The sequence below is a fragment of the Sciurus carolinensis genome, chromosome 10, assembly GCF_902686445.1.
Source record: "Sciurus carolinensis chromosome 10, mSciCar1.2, whole genome shotgun sequence".
Classification (NCBI taxonomy): domain Eukaryota; kingdom Metazoa; phylum Chordata; class Mammalia; order Rodentia; family Sciuridae; genus Sciurus; species Sciurus carolinensis.
The window spans coordinates 84,209,130-84,232,291 of record NC_062222.1 but is presented as its reverse complement, the minus strand read 5'-3'; the positions used below and the strand labels follow the sequence as shown (position 1 = coordinate 84,232,291).

Here is a 23,162-nt window from a genome sequence, read left to right as displayed (position 1 = left end):
GGCAAATAACACTTTTATTTCAGTAATACCTTACTGTTTACAAAACACACTGACATTATTTCTTTGCACCCTAAAGATAATTCTGTTATAAGTGGGAGAAAAGGGTTTTTCAGGGACAGCTTCTTAGATAACATTATTTGAAGCCATTAGAACTGTACTTGGTTATGGAGATATCTTTCTCCCAAAATACCAGCTTCCTCCATATTCCCTGTAATTGGCAAGAGCTCTACTTCCCTAGAGTGTACTGAGTCATCCCTTCTTCAGAAACTATCCCTTCTGTGTTTTAACCCTACCCTGTATTAAATCACACCTTTGCAAAACCGAAGAGTGACAGAGAAATAACAAACACAGCTGATATTCTATCTATAGCTACAACATTTTTATCTGTTCATGGAGAAAAACCCATCCATGTTGATATTAACCTTTCAAGGGACCCAAATTTGCCTTACTAACCTGGCTTGATACTAATGCTTAAAAATGGATCTATCTAAAGAATGAAGTGAAAGTTGTGCCCATTGATTTGATTGGTTCATGGAGAATATTCTGGATCTTTTTCCTCTCCCCACAAAGAACATGCACCCAAAGTCTTACCCAAAGTGATTACTGCAGAGGGTCCAACTGAAATGTCTTACAAAAGCTTGGTTTTTTCTAATCAGTTATTTTTAAATATGAAAATACCTAGAAAATTTTGTGGGGAAAAAAACCACAACACTTTCATTATTCTAACATTTTTCACCTTCTCTTTCAAACCCAGAAAGATACTTTAGTGTTTCCCTCTAGAGTGTATATGTGTTGAAGGGAGTGAAAGGAGTTACTTTTACCACAATAAACCTGAGTGTGAATCTCCTGAAATTGCTGGCATTGGGTCACTAGCTTTATCTACAGATAAATGCTTGCACAAAACAGATAATGGTTTGTTTTGGAACTATTTTACATATATTTCCCTCAGCTCACCAAAATGATTGTCTTTAGAGCCTGTGTCCGTTATTCCCTTGCTGTTTTCCCTGTAATTCAGTTCTCTGAATAAACACAAGGGTTGAGTTACAATTAAAAATAATGAGACCCTACAGGGTCAATGTCCTTGCATGCAATAAAAGGGTGTGGACTAATTGCAGGAGCAGAGATTTTTTTTTTTCCTGCATTTTGCTTCAGTTTGATTGGTGGACTGGCACTTTAAATAAAGGTTTCTGATCTTCCCTGAATGAGATGTACAGAGCAAGTCCCAGGCACAGTCCAGAAAAAAATTCAATCTTCTTTTCTTAGAACTATCTTGATTAACATCAACAGACCCTGAGAACACAGTGAATGTCAGCATCTAAGGTAAAATGTGATTTTATGGTTTCCATGTGTTTCCTGTAAGTTCTTTTTTCCTATCTCCAGGCAACCTTTATAAAGAAGATTTATCTTCATTTGTCATTAGAAGATGAATAATAGCTTATTATAATCCATTAGCATGTTCCAGAGAAGACATGACTAATACCCATTCAGCTACGCAAAAAAAGACTTATCTATAGACCTTTTCTTTTTACTCTCTGTGATTATTAGTGACAGTCCCTAATTTAGAAAAGTATTAGAAGACAAGCAAAAATTTTATTATTCAGATCTCTATTCGTGTACAAGCAAAGAGCCTTTTGAACTTACAGAATAAATTTAGCAAGATAATTCATTTTAGGAGGGAAAAATTGAATTTGGGGACATATTTTCTACTAAAGTCAAAAGAAATTAAAATATTCAATTTACTCTAATTTGAAAAAGATAAGTTTTGGCATAGTTATGTAGATAATCTAAACATCAAATGATATATCCCATACATCTGAAAATAAAGGTTTGTTGGGATTGCACTGCAAGTGTATTTCAAAATTTGTCCCAAAGTTTAAGCAAAGTATAATCTTCTGTTATTGGTTCTTGATAGACCAAATTTCACTTAGTGGAAGGGATTTATTCATAATTTGTTTTAAGAAATGTAGCATAGCATTTAGAGAATATCTTTACAGGTGGTTTCTAAGTGGTCATTTAGATTGCAGCTCCATAATAAAGTGCTTAGATATTTTTAATTGCTTGCCAATTCATTCCAGGAACAACTAAAATATAACTAAATATAAATAATATAATGTTGTTGAGCAACATTTTGGATTTTGTGGTGTTTTTTTAAACCAGATTATTTTGGAAGAGCATAGACTCAGACTCCTTTTTTCAAACATCTTTTAACCATGATGTACAAATTCACCTGATTTAATTCTCCAACCCATTGTGTTTTAGATTCCACTTTTCAAAATGAAGGACTTGATACTGTTCCTGTGCCTCCTGGAAATGAGTTTTGCAGTGCCGGTAAGTCTGTCTTCTAGAGTATTCCCTAGATAGGTTCCTGATGGTTCAATATCAGGCAATGCTGAAATGACATTGGCTGAGAGTCCATATATGGAATCATTTGATTTAATTCATTGGTATAGATTCTAATGAATCAGTCATGGTAGTCAAGATAGCAACCTTATTATCAAAAATGAATAAATCAGTCACATAATTTTTCTATTCCAAATAATATTTAAATATTTCAAAGACAATTTCTAAGTTTTATTTCATTCACTTGAAATTAAAAGACTTAGGTGGCCTCTACAATAGATGGCACAATTTTGCTATCAACTCCTTGCTGTATCATTATGAAATTGAAAGAGGAAATTTCTCTGAAAAAAGTAAAGTATACTTCTTCATACTTTAAAAAGGACAATATTGGGGATGGGGCTGGGGCTCAGTGGCAGAGTGTTTGCCTAACACATGTGAGGCACTAGGTTCAATCCTTAGCACCACAAACTAAAAAAAAAAAAAAAAAAAAAAAAAGCAAATAAAATAAAGGCATGCTATCTATCTACAACTACAAAAAAATTAAATAAATAAAAAGACAATATTGGTTAAATTATTTGGTTACTAAATTAGGTAATTCCAGTTAAAGTTAGTACTTGAGTAACTTTTAGGAGTGAAATTGTGTGACAGAGTTGTAGCTTCTTAAATTAAAATATGTTATGGCAATGGGGCTAATTACATGTCACAGTCCAACACCTGATCCACACTATCATATATGGTAAGGATCTTATATGCGCATGATCCTTGGAGCACTACACTACTTCAGTCAATCGTGTAATTCTGATATAGCAAAGATTTTTTTCAGTTGCTATATGCATTCAGCAACTACATACAGATGACATGCAATTACATGCAGATACCATGCATCCAGCAGTGTACTGGGCATTGGAGACATGAAGATACATTAAGCAATGATCTCTTATCTTGATGAGCTCATGGCTGGCCTCAAATGAGCTTCAGAATATTTTGATTCCTTAAGAAAAAAGGTTAACTATTTGGGTTTCTTAAATGTTTTGAAGAGGATGAAAACTAATTACAAGAATGACATATTTAATTCCTCAATAAAAATTGGATTTCTGTTCTATCATACAAGATGAATTTTAAATGAAAGAAAAATTGAGGTTGCCACCCTAACTTACTAACATTAGGGTCCACCGCAACCATCTGATACATTGACATTATGAACCTGACCTAATCTACACCTTCATCAATCAGGTCCATTCTGAGGAATAGGACAATTGCTTACAATTGTCCATCAAAACAGATGTTCTTCTCCTTTAATTTCCTCATGGAAAGTGTATTTTTATTTACATTCATGTAAATAGTGTTTTTTAATTCATGCCTTGGAACATATAGAAAACCAAGTATATTCTGTCCTGTAGTTAAATTTGTCTAAGATATTATGTGTATTCTGGTCAATGGGGAGGAAGAAGACCCTGCTCTTACAATCCTCTCAAATTCTAAATAGTCTGCCCTATCATACACTCTCATACCCATACACACACAGGTACTCACAATCATTCTTCCTCTCTATACAGCTAACCTCTTTCTCTATTCAGAGTGTTTGTTACACATTTATAATGTCTTCTCCTCTATTCATGTCCAAAACTCAATTATTTGGAATAATCTGCACCATGACTTAGAAAGTGGGATTTTACTTACATGAAAAAATAGGCTGTGAAATAGTATGGGGTACAATTCCTGAACTTCTTACTTCTAAAGGATAAATGATCCAAATATATTTATTAGACATTCCATAAATATGAGTAGCACAAATGAAAAGAAGGCATTATCATTCCTTGACCCTAAATACGGAAAATATCCAAAGAATATTCAAAAATCCATTTACTCTAATTCCTACTCTTCCATTCTCCATTTTGTCCACTGGTATTTGCACATATTAATATCTGAAAACATAAGGAAGACTTAAAAAGGTAAATAATTTTATTTTTAAAAATATGTAAATATAACTATAATTTTAACAACTTTCAAATGAACACATTGAGTGTAATAGCACAGTACTTGGTGCTAGAAAACTATTTAAGAAAAACTAGACTTGATGTGATTTAAGAATATAAACACAGATCAACAGGTTGATACATTGAGTAATCTTTCACTAAAGATGACGGAAGTCTTGTTAAAGCTTTTTGAATTGGAAGCAAGTTAGGTTTCACACATGATTTTTCTCAATTCCATAAACCAAAAGCATGGAGGTTTGCTGAAAGCACATGTAAATTCAGTTAATGTGACCCCTTTGCTTTTTTAAGAAATTTTGTTGCTTTATTTACTTGTATCTATTTTACTACAATCTTTTTGTTATTTTACTTCTCATTGTGTTTAACTTTTTTAAATCAAATTTTGCTTTTAAAGTAACAGCAGTAAGATGTGCACAAAAATAAACGATGCATAGGTAGCAAAAATTATTAAATATTATGATAATTCTCCCAAATAACTTAAATTCTTCTTCATTCTGTCCAATATACCAATTCATTTGAGTAATAAACCAATATGGTTGCTTCTCAGCTAACCCTTTAGGTACTGGGGTCAATTTCTATTCCTAAGATGCATTTAAGAAAGTTTCTAAGAGAACTCAAAATTATTCTTATTTCCATTTAGGTGTTTCCTCAGCAAACTGGAACACAAGGCGTGCCACCTGGCATGGCTAGTTTGAGCCTTGAGGTATGTACTACTAGAGTTTGTGTATATAATCTTTACATTGGCATGTGCCTAATCACAGAGAGATATGATGGATTGTTTATCAGTTTTCTTAGTCAGAAGTCTGTGACTGTCATCCTGAGCAGTTCTAGAGAAGTTAATGAGATTTATTAGAGCTTTATTATAAATTCTACAATTTTAAATTTGCAAGTTCTTTAAGCTTTAGAACATCATCTGTATGTGAACCAAAGCAATAATTATAATTAATACCTTAATATATACTATGTGCAAGTTAATATAATTTTGACATTAATTAAAACATTGCTCTATAGTCACAGATAATCTATATTTGACCATGCTGCTTATAATATCTAATGTAATAAAATTCTCATGAAGAAAACTTACCTGTACAAAATTCATTTGTTCAAAAGAAGTTCTATAAATGGCATTAACATTGTACTATAATACCACCTGTATAGCCTGTATTAGCCTTATTCAGTCCTCATAAATAATATATAGTCTGTTTAGAAAACCCCAGAAACAGAAACTTTTGACCATACAATAAAAAATTGACAGTTATAAATGGAAGTTTAGGGGGCTGTGGTTCAGTGGTAGAGCACCTGCCTAGCAAGTGTGAGACACTAGGTTTGATCTGCAGCACCACATAAAAATAAATAAAAATAAAATAAAGATATTGTGTCCATGTACAACTAAGAAAAATTTTTAAATAGAAATTTAAGTGTTCATAAATACCACACTTTTTCACAAGGCATTGAAAAATTTCCTTCTTTCATAACAATCTGAAGTCAACTAATAGGGCTAGAAGTTTATCTCACATGGAACTTCATTTCATTGAAGTTTTCTTCTCACTTTCAAGCTTAAACTCCATCTAAAGTACTCCAATAAATCTTTTCCTATTAAAAAAGTAAAATTGACTTTTGTTGAAATAACCACATTCTTGATAATCTATCCAGATGTTTCTTCCAATGTTTTTTATATTTATGATTTTGAAGTCTTTTTTGTTTGGGAAAAAGTTGAAAGTTGGTTTGTTTTGTTTCTAAATTGTTTCTCATGTTGAATTTGTTTAAATGAAGTAATTTAAGTAGGGGAAAAGATTTTATGAAGCAATATCCTCACAATTACACATATTTCAGTTGAATGAGTCATTTTCTCCTGTTTAATGTGATCCCCCACACACACACTTAACTGACACTTTCTCCTTTAATTAATGATAAAAGCAAGCTTGTTGTTTTAATAGAATAACAATAGTGGCAAACTCAAATTTTTACATTTCCATCTCTCAGAGATGATTTGGGTCTACTTACATTTTATTCAACTTAACCCATCCCAAACTTTATCTCAGTGATGTTAAATGTCATGAGAAATCAACTGGGTTAAAAGGTAAATAACAAATGTGACAAACACTAACTCACTTTTTTTTTTAATTTAATAGACAATGAGACAGCTGGGAAGTCTCCAGGGATTAAATGCACTTTCTCAGGTAATCATATTTTCAAATATTTCTACTACAGGAATTAGTGGTGGTGGTGGTGATAGTGGTAACACCACTGTAATTCATAAAATTTGCTTATGAATAGACAATACCATAAATATTGTAAGAACAAATAAGTAATTGAGATTGCCTAAAACAAAATAAGGTAGGTGAGAGGGGAAAACAAAAACAATATTGAATTATCTTTAGTTTAAAAAAAATCCTTTCTTACATTATCAGCTTTATATAGGCCAAAACACATGTGCTTAAAAAGCTGAATCTTAAACAAGTTTATGGCAATACTGCAGTCCTACCCAGAACAAAATTTTTGTGTGTTGGAAGGAAGAATTTACCCATTTTATATTAACCAATGTTATTTTTCCCTTTTACATGTATTTCATAATATTGAAATGTAAGCATGTTTTGTTTTGTTTTTTCTCCACGTCTGTAGCTTTCTAGGTTTGGTTTTGGGAAGTCATTTAATTCTTTGTGGTTGCCTGGTCTCCTCCCACCACATTCCTCTCTCCCATGGCTAAGACCAAGAGAACAGGAAACTCAACAGGTAAGTTAATTGCGTAAGTGTGTTTGAAACTTCAAGTTTTAAAATCTTTCCCTACTTGTCTTCTTGAAGTTATGTTTTATTATAAATCAATAAGAACTAGCAATTAACCAATAATTAGTCTAATACCAAATAAAACAAATCCTAAACTACTGTTATTAATTGGAATTTTTTAAATGTTCAACCCATTTACATATGCATTTCACATAGAAAGACAATGGTCTCCAAAATACCAAAGATCTATGTTAAATTTATTGTTAGCAAGCACAATAGATAAACAATCCTTGGAACTGAAAACAGATTATAGCTTGGATTGCTTTCATTTTAATCAAAAGTACCTAAATATAATTACTCAATGGCTAATTTCAAATGATGACAAACATGCTTGTTAAAACACAATGAACCCTATAGAAGTCAATAAATATATCAGTCTGTTAACCATTATTGATTGGGTGCCTAACTGGTATAAAATTAATCAAACTGTGGTTTGGGATGAAAATAAAGACATTTTAGAATGGCTGTGTTATGGGAGATAAGACAACACATTACAAGGCACTAAACTGCAAGGTAGAAGTAAGATCATGAGAGTTTAGCCATGTGCAATGGTTGAAGAAGCAAAACAGAGCCAGTTATTACTAGACTTCCTTGCCAGTTTGAGGAGTTTGCAATTTATCTACAAGCAATTTAAAGCCACTCAGCACAAGTAATTTCTAAAAAAAGCAAACAAACATGGTGGTTTTGACAGAAACTTTTAATTCCAGATGGCCTTCCTCATCAGAAGCATTATACACCAGTCCACATTTAATAGTCAATAAATTATGTCAATGATGATTGTTTCTTCACTTGACTAATTTTTTTCCAAAATGGACTTCATGACAAAGGAATTTGATATGTATTTTATTTAATTAGCTTTTATCTTTTCATTAACTCACAAATTATATAAAGTACCTATCATGTGCCAGGCACTTGTTAGGAACTATGTTAATATGTTAAATACAAAAGCTATAAGATAAACAAGATACATTACTTTTTCTTAATTACCTGGGGAACAAAGATTTATGACAAATAACTATAATGCAGTGAAAGTGGTAAAATAAAAATACATACAGGTAGTCATAGTAACCCAGAGGAGGAAAAGAATAAATCATTCCATTAGGAAGTTCAAGTAGCTTCCCATCTGCCAGAGCAATGGTGATCCCAAAAGGAGATAGAGGAAACAAACACACTCAAAATTTCTTCGTATAACATCCGTTCTGCTTCCTATGTAAATGCTGCTTCAAGTTTCCTAGCATTCCGTCCAAATAGAAAGCACCCAACTCCTTTGCTGTAGAAATTCTAGGCACCACATCCCTTCCTGACACTCTTTTCAAATTTTCTACAGTATGAATATTCTTTGCCTGTGCATCCCCCACCTCTCCCATCACAGCCATCCCTGCAGCCTCAACAACCAGGACTGAAACCTTTCCTCCAGCCCACTGCTGCAACCGCCATCCAGGCAACAGCCCAGAAGGGTGGGCCTCAACCTCCAATGCACCCAGGGCAGCTCCCCTTGCAGGATGGAGAACCGCCAGCAACTGAGCAACAGGTGGCACCATCAGAGAAGCCACCAACGTCTAAGGTAATTCTTTTCTCTATGGTCTGATCAGGATCACCTACTAACATAATGAAAGAAAACTAATTTGCAGGCCCTATTTAAATAACCACAGCCCTCAGAACGAATGCATTAAAAAATATATATGTTACTGATCAGCCTTTCATTTTGAGGACTTATTTTTTGAGTAAAACATAAATATCCATTTCTACCCTTTACCATCAGAGATAGGACACATTCAAAAAAGGTCTTGTGCTTTTAAAACTTGGCTTCTTAGTTGCAAAAGATAGAAGTTTCCACAGGATGCAGGGCAGACCAGAGAAGTCCAGGAAATCTATCATTGTTTTTTCATGTGTTAGAAAGACAAGGAAAGGATTGATCCTTCAGCATAAGAAGTAGGATCTTATTTTATTGCCTCTCTACAAAGATGATAACAAAAAGTACAAAAGTACCTTTAATAAAGTATCTTTGATAGAGAAAAGAACTATGGACAGAAAAAGGAGGGTACCACATAATTATTATACTGGAAGTATTTAACATTTTCCCATGTCATCCTGACTACAATCTAGAAAGACAGACATACAACATAAAGGTAATATCTATAAAAATAGATATTATCATCTTTTGTAAAGACAAGAAGATAAACTTTAAGAAATTACAGAATTTGGCCAGGATTACATAAAATCTAAGTGGCAGAGCCAGAATTCAAACCAAGTATGTTCCAAGTCCAAAATTTATTACCTTTTATTTGGCAAGACATAGGAAAATCTGACCAGACACACAAAATAAAATTTAAAGGAAAAGTGAATTTTAGATCTGGCAAATTGTCTTGCCAGTATACTTGAGTCACATTAGTGAAAGACAATTGTAAACTCTTGGGTCATCCTCTCAAAGAACTAAAAGAAAATGAAACAGAGAAACATTTTAAATTATTTTATTGTAATTATAAATAAGTGTCTGTTCAGTTTGTCTATTTTGACTGGTAACTTTAATCCTTATCTATGATATAGCTCCTGGTAATGGATTTTGCTGGTCCACAAGTTCCATCAGTAAGTACAGATCTCATTGAGATACTTTCCTAGGAAAAATATTTCTGTATTTCAAAAAAAAATTGAATGAAATTTTTAAATAATGGGTTCTTTTGTTTCCTTAAATGTTAAGTACTAATTCTTCAAAGTAGTCCATCTGAAAATGTATTTCATATCATTCTTATATATTACTAGAGTGGTATCTGCCTATGTGAATTATTTATTCTATTTTCTATCACTTAAAGTTGTTCCATATAGCCCGTTTGATATCTCGGGGACCAATTCCACAAAACAAACCATCAGCAGTAAGTTTGTTTGTTTTTTAAATACAGTTTCTCTGTTTGCAATTAATTTAAAAGTTCTTCCCTTGGAAAAAGCATTTTGTGATAACCATTTTATTTTACATAGCTTTATCCAGGAATGTTTTACACGTCCTATGGAGCAAGTCAACTGGTAAGTCCAATTCTATTAAAAATATGTTTAATTTAATCATCTTGAGGTCTAAAATTATAAAAATCCAGACCTCACGCAAGATATTGCAAATAAATATTCTCTAAATGCCTACATTATCAACTGAAATGGTAAGGAGGCACAGTTCCCTATTCGGATAATTCTGACCAGACACACACAATAGCATTAAGGAAAAGTGAATTTTAGATCTGGCAAATTGGCTACATTTATTCAAGAATGACTGGACTTTCTACTCTGCCTCTGGATATTACATTAATATTAAGGCTTAAGGAAATGCTAAATGACTTTTAGCTTTGTTTTGAGTAGATAAGAAGGTAATAAAAGACAGCTGGTTCATAATATGATGCACTGTTTCTTTTTGAACAGAATGCACCTGCCAGGCTTGGCATCATGAGTTCAGAAGAAATGGCTGTGAGTACTATCTTCTAACTTTTAAAATAGTGACTAAGAAAGAACAATCATAGAAGACAAGCTATAAGAGACACTGTGAAAGTAGTCAAAAGAGCACAGGACTCAGATTTTTCCACTCCCAAACCAGAAGCTTGATTCTGAAGTACTATCAAAAGATTTCATCATGTTTCCTATATAGGAATTCCTATATTTTTAATGATAACCATTCTGGAGTATAGAGTTCTGCCCCATTCCATGTATATGATCAGAAAAGACACCTCTCCTGAAAGATCCTCAGCATTGAACTACAAACACTTTCCAAAAAAAGATACCTGCAATTCATACACAATCCCTTTCTTTCTAGGACCATTTAATCTCCTAAATACTCAATTTGATAAGCAGCAAAAAATAATTCAGATCACAAAATTAAAGGATCAAAAAGGAAAAGAAAATTAGCCAAGTTTAAAATTTATATTTATTTATAGTTATTATTATAAACTTTAAAGTGCATTAAGTCAATGATAGTATATTCTTATATTCACATCACATATGAATATTACAAGCTTAAGATTTGAGACCAAAAAACTCACACAACTTGACGTTTTCTCTCAGAAATTCCTGTTACATCTGTTAAAACACAAAGAAAAAGTTATACTAAATTAACAAATTATTGTCAACTACATATCCTATCAAATTAATGAATATATACACATGCTATCACTAAAAGAAAACTCACAGCTCAACATTTTTGAGTGCCTTTTGCTTGCCATATGCGTTGGAAAATATTATAAATAAGATAAATAAGATTCCTGCTTTTACAGAGCTTATAGTCTAATGAATAGAAAAGACAGGTACATTGCAGATAATGTGAAATTCATGCGATAAGGGGAATCACTATCTTATTAAAGAGAGAGAGAGGAAGAAAGGAAATATAACTAACCCATACCAAGGATTTACAGCAAGAGCTGAGACTTAGAATAGAGTCAGGAGAAGGTAGAAGGAAAGAGCATTGTATCTATATAACATGAACACAACTGGCTGCAAATTAAAAATTCAAATTAAGTTCTAATTACCATCTTATAATATTAATCAAGTTATTTATATTCTGCCTCATTCCCAAGAGATTTTGTGATGGCTTATGAAAAACACACAATAAAAATAGCCAAGAAAATTGAAAGTAGGATTTAAAGTGAGTCAAAACTGTAAGGAAATGAGCATACACACACGTGAGTCACACAATTCTGATCAACCACAAACAGTCCCAGATTTGGGCTCCCATATTTCTTGTAGTAAAGGTAGAAAATAAACATGATAAGTTCTGGAATACCGTGAAATGCCATTGACAAGATCCTCCAAAACATCAGTCAACAAACACAGTTACGGATTTCAGTTTTTGTTTGTAGTAGCCATTTCAATTGTTCATTGTTTTCTTAAAATTAAATTCAAACTAACTTTTTCTTTCGTCTGCCCTGTGCCCCACTACTCGCCTCACCCTCCAGCCAAGCATGGTGAAGGGCCTCTTTCTACCTTTCACAGAAGTGGCTTTCCCCCACTTAGATATGTGCAGAATATTTTGTTATATTTTAAAGCCAATTCAGGGAGAAAAATGCTTACACAAAGCTGTCAGCCAGTTCCCTGTTCTCCATCAATGTTTTCCTAGATTCTCAGTGAATATGACCAAGTATAATTGCATGGCATTGTTAATAGCATGTACTAATGGTGTCTTTGATAAATGTTGGTTTTTCCAGGGAGGAAGAGGAGGCCCCATGGCCTATGGAGCCATGTTCCCAGGATTTGGAGGCCTGAGGCACAGCCTTAGGAGAATGTCCACCAATCCAGCCATGGGTGGAGATTTTACTCTGGAATTTGACTCCCCAGTGGCTGGAACCAAAGGTCCTGAGAAGGGAGAAGGAGGTGCACAAGGCTCCCCTGTGCAGGAGGCCAACCCAGCCCATCCAGAAAACCAAGCACTCCTTTCACAGACAGCACCTGGTGCCCATGCAGGGCTCCTTGCTTTCCCTAATGACAACATTCCCAGCCTGGCAAGGGGCCCTGCAGGGCAGAGAAAGGGACCCCTTGGGGTCACCCCAGCATCTGCTGACCCACTGATGACCCCTGAATTAGCTGAGGTTTATGAGACCTATGGGGCTGATGTTACCACACCCCTGGATATGGGAGAGGCAACCATGGATACCACAATGACCCCAGATACTCAGCAAACATCAATGCCAGGACACAAAGTCCACCAACCCCAGATGGTACATGATGCATGGCATTTCCAAGAGCCCTGACAACCTTGAGGTATCAGTTATTTCTGTATGCACAAGCTTCCCAGTTTTGTCCCCATAGTGTACCTTTTTGCTAAAACACTTATTACCTTCTACAGCAAAGGCATTGAAGACGCTAAGCATGTATTAATAAATACAAGTGGCTAGAAATAGTGTAGGTTCCCTTCTTGCTTTCATTCTCTTATTGAAATAAAATGTGTTGACTCTCTCTGTGATTTAGAAACACTATCAACAGAAAGTCTAAGAGTCTCAGCATTTGATAATCTTGTTTCTTAACTATCTTAGGCATCATAGAATTTCTCTTACTAGCATGACACTATTATATCCAGGAAATGCAGCACTGCTTTATTTTCTCTATGCAAGAAGCACATAGTCTCAGAATCCAAAGCTATTTCATTTAAACTTGATTAAATTGGGATGGGTAAAGAACCTCTCACTGGTATTACTGGGTTTCATACATTGAGTTTTAAATTCTTATTTTTAGAGTATTTTATTTAATCTAAAACAATTAGCCTATTTTAAATAAAGATTTTTTTCTCATTGAAAATATGAGGAATTGTATGCTTATTATTTACATATTTGAGTAGTTAAGAAAAGCATACTCATCCCTTACCTTTGCTAGTCATTATCTCATTTTATTCAGTTCATTTATTTTTTCAACCAAAGTTTACTATCTACCTAAATCCTACACAGTGGGCAGGGCATCAGGCATATAATCCCTTCCTTCGAAGATAACAATGGGGATGATTGACTAGATAGAGAATCACGATATTAATTTTAAAAACAGCCACTCTAAGCCAAGATCAGCTACTTTACATATATTATCTCACATTGATACTGCAACATAGATACACTCAATCCTACAGTACACATGAAAAGCGCTATGAAAAGACCAAGCACAAGGTACCCTTGGAATCTCAGAGAAGAGACACCTAATCCAGCATAAGTGGCATGGAAGACTAGGAAGAATCAGACAAGTATTCTCACAACAGTGTCAAAAATGCAGAACAAAGTTACCAAGAGGTAGGAACAACAAGAAAAGACATGGAATAAGTTCAATCCTATGAAATATAACATGGGAAAGGAGGTATAGAAAATGACCCTTGCTTGTGACCAGGGTCTGGTATGTATCTATCAGGGCTACATGCCTAAATTAAGAGACTGCAGGTCCAGATTTGGTTATCCCTAAAAATTAGTTTCCTATTCTATTTTCTCCACTTCCTACTAAGTTGCCTAGCCCCGGCTTAGAGTCCATGGAACTCAGACTCTCCTCTATCCCCTGATGAAGACTTTAGGGATACAGCCAAGGAAAAAAAAAGTCCTGAGATGCTTCCCAACTGGCGTACTTCAGGAGCCTTAGCAGGAGCAAGTTGCCACAACTTACTGACTTCCTCTCTTCAGGCAGAGCTCTGCTGTCCCCATGATGAGAGCTGGAAGAGAGATGCAGAAGATAAAAACTCAGTCTATCTATCTCAGTGACTTTGGCAGAGGTGAAAGAACAGGAGAATGACTCTTCCATAGTAGCCAACAGATTAGACCCATTTTAGACTTCCAAACAGTGTCCCAAAAATACAAATGGTAAAAGACATACTGAGAGATATTGGTTCAAACCTTGACATCACACCTTAAAATCTATGAGCCTTTAGATGTGAAACTTAATCTCTGTGTGTGTGTGTGTGTGTGTGTGTGTGTGTGTGCACGCACACGCATGTGCACACACTGATTTCTACAGTGGGGCTGATACCTGGCTCACAGGGTTAATGTAAGAACCATGAGATAAAGTACACAGATGAAATTTTTGAATCATAAGAGTGTTCTTCTTTTCCAGCTGATCCATTTCATAGAAAAAACTCAGCAAAACAGCAGCAATAACTTTAGAAGAATGGATTATTCCCATAATCTGATGAATTTGTGCTTTTTCATGAATACTATACACATTGCCCTTCTGGTCCTTCTTTGTCATTTATCTCATGCATTTGTGAGACTTCATATGCTGGAAAATAGTGTAATATCAAAGGCCAAAGTTGTGTCTGCTATTACTAGGCTGGGGGGTTAACAGTTAAGCTAAATCGAGGAGTAGTATCATGTCGAGCCCCTGAATGAGCTCTCTCCCCAACACCAGCACATTGAGCAGACAACAACATTGCCAGAGAAGGAGGCTAAATGTCACCGGCAGAAAGGGTCATCTTAATTATTGAGCATTCCCTCTAGCAGACATTTTCACGAGAAACAAATATCTTCATACTATGTCCTATCCTGAGAAGTCTGTACAAATAACCTTTCTTCTGGACCCTCCTTATAACCAATCTTCCAATTTTATTCTTTCCAAATCCCTGGCCTGGTGATTGATATGGAATACCCTGATTGAGTATAATTCTGTATCTCAGGTCATTTCTTCTTCCACACAAAATAAAAAATCAGATACACCATTTAAAGTTCTGCCCCCTGAGTATATTGACTTTGCATTTTCGGCTGATACCAAACTACCACACAGAAACCCATGAACTAGACGCACACTCTTTCCTCTCCAAAAATTGGTCTCAGGAAGGGTGGCCATATAAGTGATTCTCTACTGGGACATTTTTGACAATGAAAAGGAGTGTTGTCAATGATTATGCTGGACAACAGTTATAAACTAGTACTACCTATGACAAACCTAGATATCTGGTTTGTAGTCTCATGAAACTCCCTATGACACACGCGTGAATTGAAGAAAAGTCATCAAAGTTATAACGATGAAGTCTGTGCGAGTCTGAAGAGTTGCTTCTGAAATTGTGTCTGCCAGACCAGGAGTCATATTTATCATTTCCACTGCTGTCATTTATGTTCATTTTTATTATTTAGTGAATCATATACCACCTAGTCCAAGATGGATATGTCAAATGGAATAATCAATCACTTGACCTCCCATTGTCTCCAGCACAGTCTGGTAGAAAAGCAAAAATTACTTTTCACAAAGAAAATCCTAAAGTTCTATGCTGTTATTCTCCTGTCAGGATTGGTCACAGGTCCCACACTGTGACCACACAAATACTTCCAATAAATTGGAGTCTTCTGGGTCTTAATGCCCAAGTGATAGGAAAGCTTACATTATAGCATGGACCCCTTTCATGCTCTAGGTCCTACTCAAAATTGTCAACCTTTCAAGTTATACAAGATATGGCATATGTTGTTTTCAAAACACAAAGAAGTCCAAGAAACATTGCACTTCATTTTTCTTGTAGGATAACATAAGAAACAACAACTTCAGCTCTACCAATATGCCTCAGACTACTAGACCCCTAGAAATGCCCTCACAGTCCACAAACTTTTATAGTATTTATATCCCACCCTCTGACTTTCTACTCCATGTTAATCAAATCTTGTTGCATTAAGTCTTCAATGTCCTGGGCAGTCATGATGTCCTCTGGGATATGAAAATGATCAAGTACCCTCAGGACTATATTATTGCAAACTGCATGATAGTTGACATAGTTCTATGATAAAACATTAAAAACTGGTGTTGTTTGTATCTTTTACAACCAAGCTGCCTCTGATTTTTATTACCGATTGGATTAGGAAAAAGCATCTGCCAGATCAATAGGTATACACAAGTGCCATGGACTATATTGATTTGCTCCAAGTAAGTTACAGCTGCAAAGAAATCGGCAACTGGCGACACTACCTGATTGAGTTTGCAATATTCCACTTTAACGCCTCATAACCCATTTAGCTTTTTTACCAGCCAAATAGGTGAGTTAATTGGGGAGGTATTAGGAACCTTCTGCTGTATCTCTCAAGTCTTCAATGGTAACAGTAATCTCTGCCTTTCACCCATAGTATTTAGTACATTGTTAAGACCAAGAAGGAAAGAGTATAGTTCCAGGGGCCTCCTTCCACTTGTCCATTCCCACTACAGCGTTCATTCCACTGATGTAGGAATCACTGTGGAAATCCTGCCAGTTAGTAGGTGCAACTATTCTTACCATACATTCTGGGACTGGAGAAACTACCACATGATAGAGCCACAAGATCCACTGTTAGATGAATAGGAACCAAAATCCCATCTCTAATATGACTTCTATAAGCATTAATTAATAAACTATGAAGGCTTTTTAGGTTCATAATCACTATGTAATAACCACAGAATGCCTGAGTATTTTCCTTTCCCATCCCACCCTACACTGTCTCCCTAGTAAATTGTTTCAGGACCCTCTAGAGAAAGTTTCAGGAAACTTTGATAGTACACATATGTGGCCACATTGCAGAGTCCTCCCTTTAGGGATCTGGTATCCACCAGTTGAGGGGCTCTAAATCTGAAAACTAGATAAAAGACAATGAATCCCACTATGATAATTTGTGTTAGGTTCAGTGAAACTAGAATTTGTTATCTGAAGCAGCACTGTAACAGATTGTTCATGTTTTTTTTTTCCTAGACCTGTGATCAACTAGTGATCAAAATAGAACATTACTGTTCAAACATCCTGATTAACCCTCCATCCTAGTTTGGAAAGAACTTTTAATGACTGGGGGCTGGTCACCTCTGCTGGGCCAAGAAGCAGGGGACACATCCTCAGATGCCACATCTTGTCCTTGGCTCTAGCCTCAATACCACCTGATTCATAAATTTATGTGAACTTTTAACGATTGAATAATGTTGAAAATTGATCCAAAATTAAAAGTGACTTCTCTATCAAGCAGTAGAAAAATTCTTTTTTTTTTCACTTTGTCAATGTCTTTTATTGTAGTTCCACTTTTCCAGAGTATTGCAGTGAACTTTGTAAGAATACATGAGTATCACAGTTTTCTTCCACAGATCTAAAACATCTTTCAGTGTTATGGGAAAAACAAATGAATACACAGGAATATGCTCATCACTATGGTCAGTTCCCTTTGGTATGGCACACATATGAGTCATCATCTGTATGAAATGTACCACAGAAGGCACATCAGTCTTGTGCTCCACAAATACAGAACTAGCCACTTCAGTCATGCCAGTGTTGCAGATAGCACACCTCTTAAATAACACATTTGTCTGTCTTTTTTTCCCCAATACTGTAAATTTGAAGGATGAGGCAATTATTCTTTCTACATATAACTGTATATTTCATGGTTTATGTTACAAGTGACCAATAATTATTTTTAGGTATATTTTAGTCAGCTTTTTCACTGCTGTGACTAAAAGGTCTGACCAGGACAATCATAGAGGAGGAAAAGTTTATTTGGGGGTTTATAGTTTCAAAAGTCTCAATCCATAGGCAGTAGTGCTTCCCTCCGCCACACTCTTCAAACAGGTTCAGAAAATTCTTTGTACCACCATCCAGTCGCTAAATTCAGTGTGGGGTAGAAGCAACACAGAAACACAGAAAACTGAAGAGAAGGAAACCTCATTTTGAAACTCTTAATCCTTGACTACTCCTGCCCCCTATCTTTCTACTTGTTTTAATTTTGTTCTGAATTTATAAATAGTGAAGACCAAAGAAAAAGCCTACATTTAGGAGCTTTAAACTGAGACGTTTGACTTGAAAGCTGCTATTTTGTGGAGGGGAAAGTATATCAAGTTTCTTTCTGATTCTTTTCTAAAACAAGATTTCTTATATCTTCAGATTCTAAAAATTAAGACAAATATAAACATACCTGCATGTGTTGTGTAAGAGTCACAACATTGGCGTTTTAAGAGGTTTGTTTAGTGGTTGTTTTGCCACTGGAGTTGACTACTCAGAAGATCTTTTCCAGGGCTTTAATATTATATTTTTGATCTATCACTCTGATGACATTACTTGTCCATGCATAAGATCACCTGTCTTTCTGGCTATGACCTTGTTATAATTTATACTCACCGTTATTACCTATTTAGGCAGCATCATAGTGCCATTATTCAAGGACATTGAATGAGCTATCTTTTCCCTTTACCCCCCTTTCAAATGTGACAAATACTTTTATGTTCCCTCCCCTCTTCCCCTTTTGGAAGTGCGTCAGGCACTAGGTAGTTTAGGGTGAGCAATCCAGGGGACCAAGAGACTGAGCCACACAAAGCTGGGCTTTTTTGTGCTTTATCACAAGGCATGTTACTGTCCAGACTACTTAAGCACCTTTTTAACAAGAAAATGTCAAGGGAGAGCCAAGTAGTAACTTCAAGGAGTTCAGAAAACAGAGGTTATACTCTGGGATCTTGGCCATGAGGTTGGATGCTTCACCTTGCTGAAAAGAGACCATGACCTAAATGTCACAGTATGACTTTGTTCCTATTGGATTTAATTTTGCAACATCACAGTCAGTTAAGTCACCTCCAGTCCCCTTTGAAAAACACAGAGAGCACCCACCACAAAAAGAAGGTAGATTTGCTTTACCACATACACCTCAGACAGAACTTGAATCTCCAGGATATGTAAAAAACTCAAAAAACTTAACACCAAAAAACAAATAGCCCAATCTATAAATGGGCTAAGGCAATCTCAAAAAACCAAGTTCGAATGATCTCGCTGATAAGTGGATGATGACACATAATGGGGGGTGGGAGGGGGTCAAGAATGGAGGAAGGAGGGACTGTATAGAGGGAAAAGAGAGATAGGACAGGTGGGGGAGAAGGAAAGAAAAAAAAAATAACAGAATGAATCGAAAACTATTACCCTAGGTAAATGTATGATTACACAAATGGTATGCCTCTACTTCATGTACAGAGAAATGAGATGTATCCCATTTGTTTACAATAAAAATGAATTTAAAAAAACAAGCATATAATTTAATATGGCACGTGACAAAAATGTAAGGTATATGTACAATGGAAATAAATTTAAAAATTAAGCCATTCTTTTCTGATTAAAAAAAATAAGATAAATGGGCTAAGGAACTGAACAGATACTTCACAGAAGAAGAAATACAATCCATCAACAAATATATTTTTTAAAATGTTCAACATCTCTAACAATTAGAGAAATACAGATCAAAACTACTCTAAGATTTCATCTCACTCCAGTCAGAATGGCGATTATTAAGAACACAAGCAACAATAAATGTTGACGAAGATGTGGGAAAAAAGGTACACTCATACATTGCTGCTGGGACTGCAAATTGATGCAACCACTAAGGAAAGCAGTAGGGAGATTTCTCAGAAAACTTGGAATGGAACCACCATTTTACCCAGCTATCCAACTCCTAGGCTTATACCCAAAGGACTTAAAATCAGCATACCATAGTAACACAGTCATATCAATGTTTATAGCATCTCAATTCATAATAGCTAAACTGTGGAACCAACCTAGGTACTCTACAACAGATGAATGGATAAAGAAACTATGGTATATATACACAATGGAATATTACTCAGCACTAAAAAGGAATGAAATGTTGGCATTTGCCAATAAATGGATGGAGCTGGAAAATATTATGCTAAGCAAAATAAGCCAATCCCAAAGAACCAAAGGTCAAATGTTTTTTTCTGAAATGTGGGTGCTAATTCACAATGGGGGAGGGAGCTAGGGGAGAATAGAGGTACTTTGAAATAAATAGAGGGGAGTGAAGGGAGTTGAGAGGGCATGGGGGCAGCAAGGAAAATAGAATGAATCATACATTATGACCCTATGTGCATATATGTTTATACAACCAGTTTAATTCTATATCATGTACAATTAGAAGAATGAGAAGTTATACTCCATTTATGTATGATATGTCAAATGCATTCTATTATCATGTATAACTAATTAGAACAAATTTTTAAAAACAGAAGATAGATTTGGAGAAAGCTGTCAACACAATTCCTTTTGATGGCTTTTTTAACAATGGGCTCCTATGAACCACAGGAGATTCCTGGCACCAGCCCTCCTTGTTCCACCATGATGCTATAGACTTTGGTATCTCTAAGGAGCATGTGCTGAAATCACAGGGAACCTTTCTAGTTGGCATAGCTCCTCCTGAAGTCATGATGGGATGAGCCAGCATTGTGGAGGTGGCACAGGGAACCAGTGACACTGGAATGGCAGATTCCACTGCTAGAAAGGCTGTGCCTTTCAGGAAAACCTGCCTACAGAGCTTAGGGAAGAAAAGGAAGAAGACAAGGAGGAAAAGTTGCAGTTAAAAGAGGAAGAATTTCCTTCTTTGAATTCAGAAGCTGGCAAACAGAGTCAGTCATGCAGACCTATAGGGAGCCCTTCCAGAAGGTGGAAAAACCCACATATTGCCAAGCAACCCTCCAAGATGCTAGTTTTCAAAAAAGTTTCCAAAGAGAATCCTGTTGCTGGTTTCTCTGCTGCATTCACCTCACCTGGGTCTCGTCATGCAAATGGGAACAAATCATCAAACAAATCATCATGGTTCCGAGTGTCTATACCTGCACCACCTCCTTCCAAGACCAATGCATGGAAATCTAACAGAACCCAAATCAGAATCCCCTTCCTCTAGCCAGAAGTCTGCATTTACTAATCCAATCTTTGTTACCAAACCAGTGGTACTAGCTGGTGGCACAGTTCTAAGCATTCCCAAAAAGAGTCCCTCCAACATGACCCCTTCAGTTGAGATCAGCCCCTCTCATCTGACCAAGCTGACCCACAAAACCAACAACAGCATGAGTGAGTGAGTGCCTTAAGTCTCAAGGATGACCAGAATGGAGACTTCTCAAAGAAAAGAGACTTATACAAGCTGGAGGATTTGAAGACCAACAGCACAACTGAACCAAGGCTGCCTTCAGAACAGTCCTTCTCTCTGTCATGGAGGAAGTGTGTACCCTGTTACACTCTCTGGAAGCAGAGCATGTGTTTTTGAAAATGATGAGAATTGTTTTCCTCTCCAAAAGAATATGCTTGCAAAGAATGACTTTTTGCAAAGCTTCAGTTCCAGCCTGCTCTCTCTTTGGAGAAGCACTTATAAAGCAGTAATTGAAGTCTCAGACGGAGAAACGAGTAACAGTGAAATATCAGATGATGAGGCCTGGAAGGAGACACATATGCTCACAGTAAATCTGACCTAGTAAACTTGTCTTCTGTGTTTAGGAAATATACAAAGAAATCGTTCTTTCCCTTTTCCTTTACCTTTACTTATGGTGTTGAATACTTCATGCACAAAGAAAATAATCATGTCCCAAAGAAAGAGCAGTAGGCATGTTCAGCTTTTGTCACTGTTCTTCATTAAAGTTTGTGTGATGGAAAAGGTTTTTTAAATGCACACACACAGTGCATGTGGATGCACAGGTGGGAGCTGGCGCTGCAGAGATACAGAGAGGAGGAGACACTGGTCTAGAGCAACAGCTTCTACACCCAGTCCCTGGGTACTCAACTCCATGCTCCAGCAAACATTGTCAAGGACAAAGTGACTATTGAAGTTATAATTGTCCAAATTAATGCTAAAAATTTGGATATTTTGTTTTATTTTTGGCTGCTTAGGTAACTTCAGCCCTTAACAAAGCACATGTGATTTTTTTAGGGCTTTTTTTTTTCTTTTTCCTTTTGGGTACAGCTGTGAAATATTTGGATATAGGAAATGTTGTGTTATTCTTGCAACCTTGATATTCAGGGTGAATTGTAAAATATAAACTTTTGTGAGATTTCAAAGATCATTTTGACAACATTATTTACAGAATGAAAAGATGTGGTTATCACAAGTCTATTGAGGGGAAAAACCACTGCAAAAAATGACTAACTTGGAATAAATACTAAGCATCAGTTTTAAAAAAAAAAACTCCATCCTATGGCTTGTTATAATCATTCATTGCATCCTCCTTGTCCTTAAGAGATAAGCATCACTGTCTGACCTCTATTTGTCCTTACCTATTTCCCCTTTGAAAATCCAAAGAAAAATCCTTCATTATATCTCACCTATGGAAAATAAAACCACAAAGATTTTTGTTTCTTAATGTTTTGACAAAGGAATATTTTCTGGGCAGGAAAGGGTGAAGAATGAATCTGGACTGATAAACACATAACATCTCCATGCGACTGAATATCAAGTGCAGCACAACCATCAGCTGTGTGAAGACAATAATCCAAAAATTTTTGTGTGGGGGGTAGGTACTAGGGATTGAACAGAGGGGTGGTCTACCAATGAGTTACTTCCCCTGCCCTTTATAAATTATTTTTTATTTTGAAAGAGGGTCTCACTAAGTTTTCCAGGCTGGCCTAAAACTTGTGATCCTTCTTCCTCAGTCTCCCAAGCAGCTGGAATTACAGGAATAGATCACTGAGCCAAGTAGGACAATAATCTTTATGTAACATATGAAAGACCTCTTCTTTAACTTACAAGTGACACTGGTTTTCCACTTACAGATTGAAAGAAGAGCTTCCTTTTGAAAAAAAATGTTTAATGTTTTATGAAAGAAAAAATATTAAATAAATAATCCAGGTTGCAACTGAATATGGCAATA

The 23,162-nt window shown here is 35.7% G+C and overlaps 1 protein-coding gene and 1 pseudogene across 1 annotated transcript; both read left to right on the top strand.

Moving 5' to 3' along the window:
- Positions 1-1,305: 1,305 nt before the first annotated feature.
- On the top strand, positions 1,306-12,835 carry Ambn (ameloblastin). The gene is made up of 11 exons (XM_047567481.1): positions 1,306-1,320; positions 2,260-2,328; positions 4,975-5,037; positions 6,467-6,514; positions 6,957-7,067; positions 8,446-8,682; positions 9,666-9,704; positions 9,929-9,988; positions 10,092-10,136; positions 10,521-10,565; positions 12,293-12,835. Exons 1-11 carry the CDS (start codon positions 1,306-1,308, stop codon positions 12,833-12,835), a joined length of 1,275 nt encoding a protein of 424 aa, XP_047423437.1.
- A 6,199-nt stretch (positions 12,836-19,034) lies between these two features.
- LOC124994262 (vasculin-like protein 1) lies at positions 19,035-21,568 on the top strand (annotated as a pseudogene).
- Positions 21,569-23,162: the final 1,594 nt, after the last annotated feature.

Coding starts and splice junctions, on each gene's coding strand:
- Ambn (XM_047567481.1), top strand. Junction 6,515..6,956: donor GATTAAATGCACTTTCTCAG/GTAATCATATTT, acceptor CCACGTCTGTAG/CTTTCTAGGTTTGGTTTTGG. Junction 10,566..12,292: donor TGAGTTCAGAAGAAATGGCT/GTGAGTACTATC, acceptor TGGTTTTTCCAG/GGAGGAAGAGGAGGCCCCAT.